This window comes from Cadophora gregata (genome assembly GCF_030347475.1).
Source record: "Cadophora gregata isolate MNR1 chromosome Unknown scaffold_16, whole genome shotgun sequence".
NCBI lineage: Eukaryota > Fungi > Ascomycota > Leotiomycetes > Helotiales > Ploettnerulaceae > Cadophora > Cadophora gregata.
In genome coordinates, this window is record NW_026695939.1 from 1,342,837 (window position 1) to 1,354,611 (window position 11,775).

General features: G+C 49.4%; 4 protein-coding genes across 6 annotated transcripts; 2 read left to right on the forward strand and 2 right to left on the reverse strand.

Annotated features, from left to right (window-relative positions):
* Positions 1–40: 40 nt before the first annotated feature.
* RPN6 (26S proteasome regulatory subunit rpn6) lies at positions 41–2,090 on the forward strand. The gene is made up of 4 exons (XM_058499089.1): positions 41–278; positions 331–413; positions 475–2,008; positions 2,084–2,090. The coding sequence occupies exons 1-3, from the start codon at positions 97–99 to the stop codon at positions 1,479–1,481; spliced, it is 1,272 nt and encodes a 423-aa protein (XP_058351356.1). The 5' UTR covers positions 41–96; the 3' UTR covers positions 1,482–2,008; positions 2,084–2,090.
* ONS95_005671 (uncharacterized protein) lies at positions 1,978–4,364 on the reverse strand. Its single transcript, XM_058499090.1, has 3 exons — positions 3,632–4,364; positions 2,120–3,582; positions 1,978–2,024 (listed from the first exon to the last, which is right to left on the reverse strand). The coding sequence occupies exons 1-2, from the start codon at positions 4,064–4,066 to the stop codon at positions 2,344–2,346; spliced, it is 1,674 nt and encodes a 557-aa protein (XP_058351357.1). The 5' UTR covers positions 4,067–4,364; the 3' UTR covers positions 1,978–2,024; positions 2,120–2,343.
* A 461-nt stretch (positions 4,365–4,825) lies between these two features.
* Positions 4,826–10,182, reverse strand: ONS95_005672 (uncharacterized protein). 3 transcript variants are annotated; one of them, XM_058499092.1, is made up of 7 exons: positions 9,233–10,182; positions 7,791–9,076; positions 7,455–7,719; positions 6,647–7,407; positions 6,363–6,589; positions 5,976–6,275; positions 4,826–5,921 (listed from the first exon to the last, which is right to left on the reverse strand). In XM_058499092.1, the coding sequence occupies exons 1-7, from the start codon at positions 9,387–9,389 to the stop codon at positions 5,234–5,236; spliced, it is 3,684 nt and encodes a 1,227-aa protein (XP_058351359.1). In that variant the 5' UTR covers positions 9,390–10,182; the 3' UTR covers positions 4,826–5,233. The 3 variants fall into 3 exon arrangements, with proteins under 3 accessions (XP_058351359.1, XP_058351358.1, XP_058351360.1); XM_058499091.1 differs by having other exon boundaries at positions 4,826–6,275; positions 9,233–9,736; XM_058499093.1 differs by having other exon boundaries at positions 7,791–9,736.
* A 292-nt stretch (positions 10,183–10,474) lies between these two features.
* On the forward strand, positions 10,475–11,578 carry ONS95_005673 (uncharacterized protein; the record flags this gene model as incomplete). Its single annotated transcript, XM_058499094.1, has 1 exon — positions 10,475–11,578. The coding sequence occupies one exon, from the start codon at positions 10,475–10,477 to the stop codon at positions 11,576–11,578; it is 1,104 nt and encodes a 367-aa protein (XP_058351361.1).
* Positions 11,579–11,775: the final 197 nt, after the last annotated feature.

Here is an 11,775-nt window from a genome sequence, read left to right on the forward strand (position 1 = left end):
CGCGTCTAGCTTCCGCCTTGCGTTGAGGTACAGCAACAGAGAGCTTCCAAACAACCCCAACATAAACACCCAATTCCATCTTCAACATACATCAAGATGGCTCCAGCAGACTCGGCACGGATAGTGGAGGCGAAGAAGTTGACAAAGTCAAATCCAAGAGAGGCGGAAGCACAGTACAAGGAGATCATATCCAAAACACCCTCTGCGACTTCAGATGCTGCGGTACGAGAGTATGAGACTGCTCTGGTCAGTTTAGGAGAATTATACCGGGATCAGAAGTGAGTGGTGATTTGAAGGGCATTGTCAGGATGGTATTTACAATTTCTATAGGAAGCCAAATGAGCTGGTAGACCTCATCACAACAAGTCGGACTGTACTGTCTTCGTTCGCAAAGGCAAAGACAGCAAAGCTCGGTATGTGAATACATTCAGCTCTCAGTCTTCCAAGAATGAGTACTGACATCTTTCTCAACAGTCCGCCAACTGCTCGATCTTTTCCACGGCATTCCCGATACAACCGATACCCAAATCACTGTCACAAAGTCCTGTATCGAATGGGCAACCTCTGAACGACGAGGCTTCCTCCGCCAGAACCTCGAAACCCGTCTCGTAACCCTCTACATGACCAAAGCCTCATACTACGATGCCCTCACTCTCATCAACAGCCTCCTCAAAGAGCTCAAGCGCCTCGATGACAAGCTTGTCCTCGTCGAAGTCCAACTCCTCGAGTCGCGCGTCTACCATGCTCTAGGAAACGTAGCCAAAGGCCGCGCAGCCCTCACCAGCGCCCGCACATCCGCCGCATCAGTCTACACGCCTCCTCTCCTCCAAGCAGGTCTAGACATGCAATCTGGAAAGCTCCACGCCGAAGACAAGGACTTCAACACTGCATTCTCATACTTCATCGAAGCGCTAGACGGCTACCACACACAAGACGAGCCCGAGAAAGCCACCGCCGCACTCCAATACATGCTCCTCTGCAAGATCATGCTCAACCTCGCCGACGACGTCAACCAGCTCATGACCAGCAAGCAAGCTGTCAAATACGCCGGCAAGAACCTCGAAGCCATGAAAGCCGTTGCGCGCGCACACTCCAACCGGTCCCTCGAGGAATACGAGAAGGCCCTCGGCGACTACAGACACGAGCTCGGCAGCGACCCGTTCATCCGCAACCATCTCCGCCGGCTCTACGACGCCATGCTGGAGCAGAACCTCATCAAGGTGATCGAACCGTTCTCTCGCGTTGAGATCGACCATATTGCTAAGATGGTGGGACTGGATACGCAGCAGGTGGAGCGCAAGTTGAGCCAGATGATCCTCGATAAAGTGATTATTGGGGTTTTGGACCAGGGGGCGGGGTGTCTGATTATTTTCGATGAGACGGAGAGGGATGAGGGGTATGATTCTGCGTTGGCGACGATTGAGAAGTTGAGTAGTGTGGTTGATGTGCTGTATACTAACCAGGCGTCTATGCTTGAATGAGTGGGCGAATGGGTAGAGGGAGAGACTCGTTTGGCTGGCTAGCTGGGGTGGGAGATTTGAGGGCGGAGTACTCCTAGATGGGCTTGGGAACCACATGCACTGTATCATAGAGGCGTAGATGATGGATGGATGGAAGGAAGGAAGGAAGGCAGCCAAATGAAGAAAAAAATCAAACTTATTGCCAAATGATTCTCATTCCCATCTCCGTCATAGGCGTTTTAAATCGAAGCAAAAACTATCTGTCTGAACAAACAGATATTCTCCAGTTATCGACTGCTTTTGCTCAAGTGAAGCCGTTCGAAACTGTACAGATGAGGCTACGCGGTAAGATTTATAGCTCAGCTCGCTCGTGTATCATCTTAAAGAGGGTGGGTTCTATAATCTCCTGCGTTGTAATTACACGCACAGTTTGTTACCTCGGCCTTTGTCAGGAGCTCATGTGGAACAGGACGCCGGAACTTTCCCTGCATTACCCAGCCCACTAGCATATATCAATGGGAAAAACTCGTAGAGTATCTATAAATAAGGTAGGCGCCTTAATGACTGAAAAACAAAGCCTGGTTGGATTTTATTCTTATTCTTATTCTGATTACGAAATCTAGAGTCTTGGGATCGGCGAAAAAAACAAGACGCCATACCATGGTATATCCCATTCAACCCCATATATAATTCCAAACCATTCAATTCGACGCCACGCCCATCCTTCCAAGTCGCCTGGATCAAGAGAAATTAAAACCTCAACGCCGGCCAGTCCGTCATCAGGCATTACTTGATCGTTCGATCTACCAGTATGCTATGCACATGTATACAATTCAAAACTCCACACCTTTTTAAAGCACCCCAAGCGATAGCAACGAAGAAATCATCCCCTCCTGACTGTTCTCTTCCCAGACTTCGTGATACTATCATCCGTAGCCTGCCTACTCATCGGCGTGCCACCTATGGATGACGTCGCACCCTGAGAAATCTGCTTCAACATCGGCTGTCCACCATAGTCCTCACGAAGACTACTAGTCGGCATAGCAGGAGCAGAGATCTTCTCCTTGTTATCAGACTTGACCCAGTGCTGGTATTTCCTAGGATACGCAGCCTCTTCCAGGAGACTCTTCGCACCCTGCTCGACGTCGAGATTGCTGCCGTAGCCTTTCTCATCGTTGAGAATGCGCGCACGACGCATGACTTCAATGTCGGCGTTGGCGTCTTCGGCGCTGAGACCTTGTAGAGAGACGACTGCGTCTTTGCTGGGGTTGGAGGCGAATTGGCGCGCGTTTTGCTGGTTGATCATCTGTGGGAGTTTGGGGATTTGGCGGGTGAGAGAGAGGAGGTTGGCGGGGTAGTTGAGGTCGTCGTTGGTGAACATGTCGATTCCATAGCCTGAAGCTACGGCTGCGCCGCGAGTGCTGCGAGTTGCGTGAGAGAATTGTCGCTCCATCATTGCACCTCCGGTCGGTGGAGACTCAGCATCTTCTGCTTCCGCATCGCCAGCTGTAGGAGCCTTCTCATGGTCAGAGCTTGAGTCAGACTTGCCATTGGTTTGGTTGTCCGGATCATCAGAGAAGGGTGGATGGCGGAGCATGTAGGAGTGAGCAGCAAGAGCAGCAGCATTGTATGCCATTGTGAGCTCCTTCTCATTGAAAAGCTTGTCAACGCTGTACAGAGAGGATTCGACTTGGTGTGCCATCAATTGCTGCTTCTCAGCGGCCCAAGAAGGAGTGCTTGCACCATTGTCGATACGCTGGCGACTTGGAGCGGGAGACTCATCACTATCATGACCCTTACGCTTGCGCTTGTGACTTTCAGGAAAGTTTGGGAGCTCCTCTGCGTCCCGCCGGTGTCTGGTAGCTCTTTTGCCAAGAATACCACCTGGACTGGCGGGGTTGGCGATTCCGAATTGGCTTGGGTGTAAAAGCAGAGCATGTGTGCTGCCTTCTCCAATCTCAATGGCATCTTTGTCCTTTGAGAGACGAGCCTTCTTACTCATGACCGAATTGATCAGTCGATCTCTAAGGGTCTCGGAGAGAGACTTGTATTCGTTTTTGGACACCATCTTCTTGTAGGAATGGTAGGAGTTGATCTCGTTCATCTTGACATCGTAATCACGCTGAAACCCAGTTAGTGTTATAAGCTCCAGATTTGACAAGACTACGTACCTTGAGTGTGACCATGGCAGTATCTCTTCCCTCCATAGCATCATTGACCTCTTTTGCAAAGTCGGAGTATATTCTACCAGTTCGCAGAGGCGGATCTGTCGAAACCGACTTCATCATAGTCTTTTGAACATTGTTCCGGACCAGCTCATCGATTTCCTCGGCACTGTCTGGAAGTGGGTGCTTGGAGTGAACGTCCGCCTCGGCGATGAGATTGGAGTCAACTTGAATGGATTGGAGTTGGGCGCGGTAATGCTGGTCTCGATTGGCAGAGAAGGACATGGTAATTTCCTGAAGACGCTCTGCGAGAACGGTGCGCTTCTTGTCTCTCTTGGAGAGTTGTTGAGGCTGGAGAGGAGGGGAGTTGGATTGGTGACGCTCGATGCGGTGCGAGGCGCCCATCGTGGGCGAGAGTTGCGGTGATGGACTCATGGCCATGGCTCTTGTAGTTTTGCAGCTTGTGCTGAGATAGATAAATGCTTCGCGAAGCTCTAAAGATTGACGTGGAAATACTAAGTGAGGTAGTCAAAGACTGTAAAGCTCTTCCCAGTTCGTGGTTTGAAGTTCGCAAGTTGTGGAGTTTGGAAAGCACTGGCCGGACGAGAAGAAATAGGGAGGAGCGCAAAATAATTAGCTCATGTGCGCGATAAGAGTTTCTTTCGTATTGTTGTGCATCCGTAGCATTGATCGGTCGGTTGACATTACCAGAGAGTGGGTGGTGCTGCTGTTCCTATTGTCCCAGCTTGAGAGAGGAGTCTGGCGATGGGCATTTGCGCCAAATCGCACATGACGCGAGCACCATCCCTGCAAGCCACCGAGGCTAGGGAATTATTTCTCCCGCTCCGGAAACGTGACCCATAGTCACTCACGTGCGCGCAATTGAGGTCATTGCCTTCCAAGACTAGAACATATGAAGGATGAGTGAGGAATTTGAGGTTCGCATAGGCAGCATAATCTCTGCAATCTTGTGAAAGTACATTTAGTGAGAAATTTCTGCTCCTGAACCTGGAAGCCGGTAAGCGAGGTAGTCAAAGTAAGGTAAACAAAAGAAAGTTCTGCCACTCATTATTACGATCGATCAAATTATATCTCATGGTTCGAGAAGCCATGAAGTCATGAGTTTGTAAGTTCACAAGGCCCTATCAAGATAAAAGCTCGGAGACAGGGCCTATCCACGTAATACATCTATTAATGGGCCCGCAAACTAAGTAGAGTGCGAGAATTATCTTGCATTTATAATTGAACGACTGAATCATCTATTTCTATCAGATCTGCAAGAATACACGCAAGCAGGTAAGAACACCATATCGCCATTCATGCAGATGTTCTCTTTATTGCGTCCCTGCATCCATTGCTTTTCTTCCCCCACAAACCCGAACTCGAATGCTAGCATGCCGTGCCGCAAAAACGCCGTTGAAATGTACCGAACTATGCATGCTTGGTTCTACTGCTGGGAAATTCGTACAGGCATCACCATCCCAAAACGCCAGTCCATGTAATCCCCTAAAATCGCAAGAAAATCACGCCTCCCATCCACCCCCATGTATTTCCAGTCCAAATACGCCTCGCTCTCGCTATGATGCAATGCATTTTCAAAGTCGGAATTTACTGGGATCCGCTGGGTCCTTCACTAGAACCAGCAGCAGGATTGGCAAAGTCCCGGAATCCAGGGGGAATAGCCCAACCATGCATCTTGCAAGAACGCTCATAAGCATCGATAGCCTCTGCGGTTCCGTAATCGCGCTGTGATCCTTTGTGCTTATTCTCCAAACGAGCCGGACGGTCGATGTTCATCATTTCGACGCGGACCTGGAGGAGAACGCTCTCGATCGTAGAAACTGAAGTCCAGCCTGTGTTGGTCAATAACTCCATGCACATCGCACCACCTGCTGTGACATGACCGCCTCCTCCAGCTTGGAAAGGTAGGAAACGCGGGCGAATAACCCGGACGAACGGTGGACTGAATGGATAGTCCTTTCCAAAACGAATCTCAAGGACGATGCTTGTAACATCAGCTGCCTTCATGTCTTGCGCCAAAGGAAGACTTGCATCGAAAGAGTGTAGTTCTACAATCCATTGATAGACGTTACTGATCAAGTCTGGGTTGATGTACCAGCCGAGTTCGTGGAGGGGGGTCTTTGCTTGGATAGCCAACACCTCTTTCAGATTTCTACTCAATGTCTTTGTGGCTGACGATGTGGCATACAACGGAGGTTGTAGCATCGGAAGAGTTGACTGATCGAGCCAACCAGCGACAAAATCTGTCATGGGCTTGCCATTCTCCTTCGATGTACTGCGGACTAGTCAGATCGGCAGCGCAACATGACTTTCAGTATCGGTAACTCACACTAGCACATCCTTTTCATTCGATTTGCCTTTGCCTCTGCCAGAGACGCCTTCATCATCGTCTGAGAACATAAAGTCGATATCGGATATGTTTTCTCCATCACTCTCCAATTCAACGACTTGTATAAGGCTTCCAGTTGAGTCATTCTTACGCTTCTTCTTTGCAGGTGTGTCGCCAGCGCTGAATCGAAAAGCTCGAGATATTGAAGCTGCGCAGAGGGGTACACCAATCGGCTTGCCAAGAGTCGACATAGCTGGGCGCTTAGGATCTTGCTCAACCTCGGCGGCAGGATTTACAGCGCTATACACCTGTTAGCCTAAAGAATAAGACAAAGCTAGACATATGCAATCAAAATATGTTGAGATTAATTTCTAAAGCTTAACATACCTTGAGACCTTTGATGAGTTATTTCCGCCAATCGGACTCGTATATGTGGGATTATCAGCTCCTGAGTTACCTCCTTGAACTTGAACCAGAAGGTATCGGCATTCGATCCAGTCGATATGCTGGACGACGAGGTAAGGACTGCTGCTAGCAAATTGAGTGGGGCAGTTGACGATCTCATTCAGACTCATGGCTGTATTGACCTTCAATTCAGAGCCGTGCCATCTAATCTGTTGTGGAATGTGATTAGCAATTATACCTCAAATACATAGGACGCGGGAGCTTACTGTATTAGGTTGAGCATAACCCACAGATGTAGCTTGGTCGATCGCATGATATACCCCGTGACCATAGGCTCTGCCGTTCAGCGTCTCCTTGAAATCAAGTCCAGATCTGATGATACTGTGCCAATTACACAAAGCACTTCCGTGCCAGGCGAAGATAGTTGGGTATTTGGCATCAAGGCTTGCTTGCTGTGCACGAAGAGAATTCAAGAATCTTTGCTCTTTATCTGGAGATCCCTGTGCAAATCGAAACTGAACCCAGCTCTCCGAGATTCCTGTTAGTCGCTGGTCAAGTCTAGTCTTTGACATTGCTAATTCCGTGTCGGACTGACCGGGACATCTATCAACCTGGACGATGCATGAGCGATTTGAGGCAATGATCCAGCGAACTATCCCTAGAGCTGCTGGTGATACGCGTTCCTTCCAAGCTTTGAGGCTTGGTTCGCTGTCACGACTTTGTTGGATGAGGAATGTGCGAAGTTCCCGGATCGATGGCAGGGTTTCCAAAAGCATGACAATAGTCTCGCCCTTCTGCAAATCGTTCATTTCATCGAAGTTCTGATTATATGTTGCAAGCTTCGCTGGCACTAGAGAAGGGGGTGGCGGGGTAGTTGCAGGAGTTGCGGGAACTCCTGTGAGATTTGAGGAAGGATCTGACATGACCATGCCATCATTACCAAGTTGATTAACTGCAGTCGAAGATAGCTTTACCAAAGGGAAGTAAGAAATATCTTCAACTCGAAAGTGATCTGGAGAAGGCCGACCTGAAAAGGTTAGCATGACCTTGTCAGGAAACGACCTTTGGACTTACTAGCAGCTGTGATAACAACCCAGTCTCCATTTCGGACAGGAGAACACATAAGTTTCTCGTCAAAAAAAGTGATTTCCTGGCGTTGAAGATCAAGTTTGATTTCAATCTGTAACGAAGAAGCATCCGGAATCTCGACTGTAGCATTTACACCGGGATTTATTACTCTCGTGTGCATTCTTCCAGCATAGGTCCCAACAGTTACAGAGCTCAGCACTGGTGGCACCGAGAGACTCATACCAGTCGGATACTCTCGAAGTCGACGGGCCTGCCAATTATGTGTCAGTTATTGCAGTTTATTGCAGTCAAGAGAGCTGGGAGAGGGGAAAAGGGGCTTACGTATGCGCTCGAGTAGCAGAAACTGATAAGCAGATCAACCACGTATGGCTGTGTCAATATCTCGTGTTCGACACTAGGTCCAAAGCCCAACGACATGTACTGATAAAGACAGAGAGGCTTGCTACAGACATACGGCTTCAATGCTTCAAAGTCTTCCTCGATTTTGTCATGACAAACGAGACAGAACTCCGTACAGCGAGTCAAGTACCGCAAAGCAAACTGAGCCGCGATGAAAGGAAAGGAGATCATCTTGGCTTGATGATCTGTCAGATGGTCTGCAGCAATGGCAGTGGGAAGGATACTGTCCTTCTGCATATCTGACTCCTCGAAATACTCCGTGGGAAGGTCGGCAGCCTGATCATCTAGGCGTCCTTGTTTATCATTGAAGTAACGTTTTTCTCCATCCCAACCTACGCCAACTGCGTTCCGAATCTTCAACAGGGCAACGAACTGGCTATTGATGAAGTCATTCAATGAGCTGCTGATGAAAATGTTGGAGAACCCTGCAGTAGCTTTCTGGAATTCATCGTCGCTATTCTCTGCAGTTTTCTGCTTGTTACCGTCTTTCGAACTCTCTCTGAACACCGCAAGGGCCTCGAGAAGAGTGCATTTGTATTTGTTGCTAACACCGACGCGAAAAGCCACACCAGGAGACTTAGAAGGATCGTTGATAATATCCTCAAAGCTCTTGTAGCCGCTCGAGTACCGAATCAAGAGAACGAGGTATTGCTGCGGTTCCAGATCCCAGGCTTGTACAGCCTCTTCGGACAGTCCAAGCTTGGCAACTCTAATCGACAGACTCAGAATGCTGTTTTCTGACTCGGCCTTCATCCCATTGAGGACTCCGACTGAAAAGCCTGCTAACTTTGCCGTTCGGAGGTCATTTCGAATGCGATTGTTTAGGTTTTTAGCCGATTCGGGGTCTAGGTTTCTGACAGCGGCGTGTGAGCTCACGCCGTGTCTGACTGGATCCAGTCCAAACCCGTCGTCTTCGGAATAGTAGTCTTCCTCTTCCTCGTCGTCATCAAATTCGTCATCCTCCTCGTCTTCTCCATCGATATCGACCATTTCAGTATCTTCGTCATCGTCAAGAGCTAGAGGGTCCTCTTGCGAGCCACTTGCAAGTACTCGCTGGAGCTTCTGCGAAACCGTAGTGATCAACTCAGGGAGACGCATACCAAAGGAGTAATTTAGGATCTCATCAAAAACTGTTGCGGCCGCCGCAGGAGCATTTTGCGAATTGGTGTAGGCCATGAACATAGTCTCGGAAGGATACGAAGCAACATCTGTCACAGTTAGTGGATTCCGTGATGTCTTGGTAACATGCCAGTTGAGTTTGAAGTTGTGATTTTGTCAAAACAGCCGCTTGCACCTGTTGAAAAAATGACTGCTACCATGACGCTGTGTAATACCAACGGTAGACTTTAAGAGAGAAGACGAACCTGGTTGTGCCATGAAATTAATCTCGAAAGGTGCCCCAGAGGCGGGAACGAAGGTGACAATAACATCGTCGTCAGGTCCCCGAACAACACTGTCGATTCCTGGGATATTCTTCTCGGCCGCTGCTTGTACATCTGCGACGAATGTCTTTCGAGGCATGATATGAACGGAGCAGGCTGCTGCCTACAGTAAAGCGTTGGCGACCCAAGGTATTGGAGATTAGAATATTGAACTGGTTGGAAATGTCGACTCTGTAGAGGAGGTATTTGAGGCAGAGCTTCAAATTTCGTGTCCAGGAAGAAGAGTCGTTAATGGTGTCGTGCGGTGAGGTCACTGTATGAGTCGCAAATAGCGCAGGGCTGAGAACCGGCGCCTGTGTTGGATCGACCGGAAGGCGAAGATGATTACACAGTCAAGCAACGTTGATGAGTGTCCTACAGTCTCGCAGAGATCTGTAGAGGTTGCGCGATAATACTGTGCTCCAGAATTGGAGTGGACTTCGCGGTGGTTGAAGGAGCGTTATTCTTTGGGAGAGGAGGATGAATCAAACCGAATGGATCGAAGTGGTAGCCTTGTCTGCCCTGCCAGTCATTTGGCCCTGCTAGGCAGCACAGCCTAACCTCGCCTCGCCCTAGCTTGACGCAAGGACATTTACAGGCCAATCACAGGGGCGGCCACCGCCTGTCCTTCGTTCTGGTTCTGGGCTGTGGAGAGTTGCAAATGTGAATCAGTCATGCCATCCAGAGCTCTGGGTTGGTACCTCAGTTGAGCCTGACTATTTTCCTGTGCCGATGAGATGTACAGGTTTCCACGAATTAGAAGAGCAGATCCCTCCAATGTTGCCTCAAACCCTATATTTCTGTGCCTGACGAGACAGAGAGGGTTCAGCAGTAACACACCACACTACCTAGGTACTATTCGCAGAATGAGTGCAGACTTCAGAGTCGTTGGAACAAGAAATGCCGGGCCCTAGGGCCAGGGCCCCTCGCCCTCACTGATGTTCCTGTCAAAGCTCCCCTCATCCCTGTAAATATAGCGAGCGGAAGCATCCCTGCACCCCACCAACCAACGCCCTGAGGAAGCCTGATCCCCCGCCTGCCGGAATGTGCCACACAACATCCCGCGTTGGGCCTTGTCAAAGTCAAAATAAGTAGCATCACCTACCCGGGCTGTTCTGTTCTAAAAGCAGATCACCTCACAGCAACTCCCTCCCTCCCTCCCATCTCACAACAGTCACAACAGCCATGGCCTGGGACTCAAAATCAGCGAGACGGCGGCAGAACAGCAATGCTGCTTCAAAGGCACTGCATGCTCAAGCTAAGCCGGTCCCGATCATTGAACCGAAATCTGCACACGTTTCCGATCCAGCCCTGCAACCATTCCTGAACCCCTCCTTTGACCCCGCCGAATACCTCAATGCAACACTGCCCTCCCTCCAGAGCTTGAATGCCTCACAATCTGCAAGAGGCAGTGTACCTCTTGCAGATCTATCCACGCAGACCCAAACCCTCCTCTCGCATCTCAGCGCGCATACTACGAGACTGACAACTACCTTGACCCAACTCACCGACGAGATCCTACGAAGTGGCAGTCGATTGGCATACGAGGTTGAAGTTCTACGTGGAGAAACATTGGGGCTTTCAGAGGCTTTGACGGAAGGGTTACAAGACGATGTAGCCAAATTTGTGCCAGGTGGACTGGACCAAGAACTTACACGGAAACAGCCCAAAGCAGTGGAAACAAATGGAAATAGGAGGAGGTCTTCGACAATCACAGTGCCCAAGACACCAGTACGGGAAGAAGTTCCAGCTATTGTGGACCCTCCATATATCCAGAAACTACGCACTCTTACGCTGGTCCGATCACGGCTTGAAACGGTTATACAGACTTTTGGGGATGCGATGGCTTGGACTTTCCCACCTTCAGAAGTCTCAGTCACTTCTTCGTTTCTCTCTGTTTCAGCTCCAGAACCTGGGTCTGAGATGCATAGTACGGAGGAGAAAGGACAGCAAGTGTCAAGGAAGCTGCGAGATGAGATAGCAGATCTGTTGATTGGAGGAGACCCAGTGGATGGTATTGAGGCAGCGGCTAAGAGAGTGGAGGAGTTGAAAGAGCTGGCTATTGTGTGGAAAGGCACAGCAGAAGAGAGAGCCAGGACGAAATTCGTCGATAACTTGGCAAAGATGGTTGAGGATCGACATCGAGATCTATTACGGGAAGCTGAGCAAGATACTCGTTTGCGACAAAGGGTCGAGACGTTGGAAGAGGAGGTTAGTTCTGGAGATAGTAAGCCACAGAGTGGTTATGGATTCCTCAGTCAGCTACAAAAGCTACGAGGGTCATCATAATTCAACCACAAGTTATGCTGCAACATTTTGGATTTCGATCACATTACCAAGAGTATGGATCTTCATATTTCTGTTCCGTCTTTGGATTCATGGCAACCTCAACGCAATCAGGACATGAATGGGCTGATCCACCGTCCTTCTAATTGTCACAAGTACAGTACCTGGCGACAGACCAGAGCTGGTGAGCCATATTGACA

What these genes read in the sequence shown, in the direction of transcription:
- RPN6 (XM_058499089.1), top strand. Translation starts at nt 97, where the DNA reads ATGGCTCCAGCAGACTCGGCACGGATAGTGGAGGCGAAGAAGTTGACA. An exon ending in GAATTATACCGGGATCAGAA is followed by an intron (nt 279 to 330) that starts GTGAGTGGTGAT and finishes CAATTTCTATAG; the next exon opens with GAAGCCAAATGAGCTGGTAG. An exon ending in GGCAAAGACAGCAAAGCTCG is followed by an intron (nt 414 to 474) that starts GTATGTGAATAC and finishes CTTTCTCAACAG; the next exon opens with TCCGCCAACTGCTCGATCTT.
- ONS95_005671 (XM_058499090.1), bottom strand. Translation starts at nt 4,066, where the DNA reads ATGGCCATGAGTCCATCACCGCAACTCTCGCCCACGATGGGCGCCTCG. An exon ending in CTGCCATGGTCACACTCAAG is followed by an intron (nt 3,583 to 3,631) that starts GTACGTAGTCTT and finishes ACTGGGTTTCAG; the next exon opens with CGTGATTACGATGTCAAGAT.
- ONS95_005672 (XM_058499092.1), bottom strand. Translation starts at nt 9,389, where the DNA reads ATGCCTCGAAAGACATTCGTCGCAGATGTACAAGCAGCGGCCGAGAAG. An exon ending in TAATTTCATGGCACAACCAG is followed by an intron (nt 9,077 to 9,232) that starts GTTCGTCTTCTC and finishes TAACTGTGACAG; the next exon opens with ATGTTGCTTCGTATCCTTCC. An exon ending in AACTCATCAAAGGTCTCAAG is followed by an intron (nt 6,276 to 6,362) that starts GTATGTTAAGCT and finishes ACAGGTGTATAG; the next exon opens with CGCTGTAAATCCTGCCGCCG.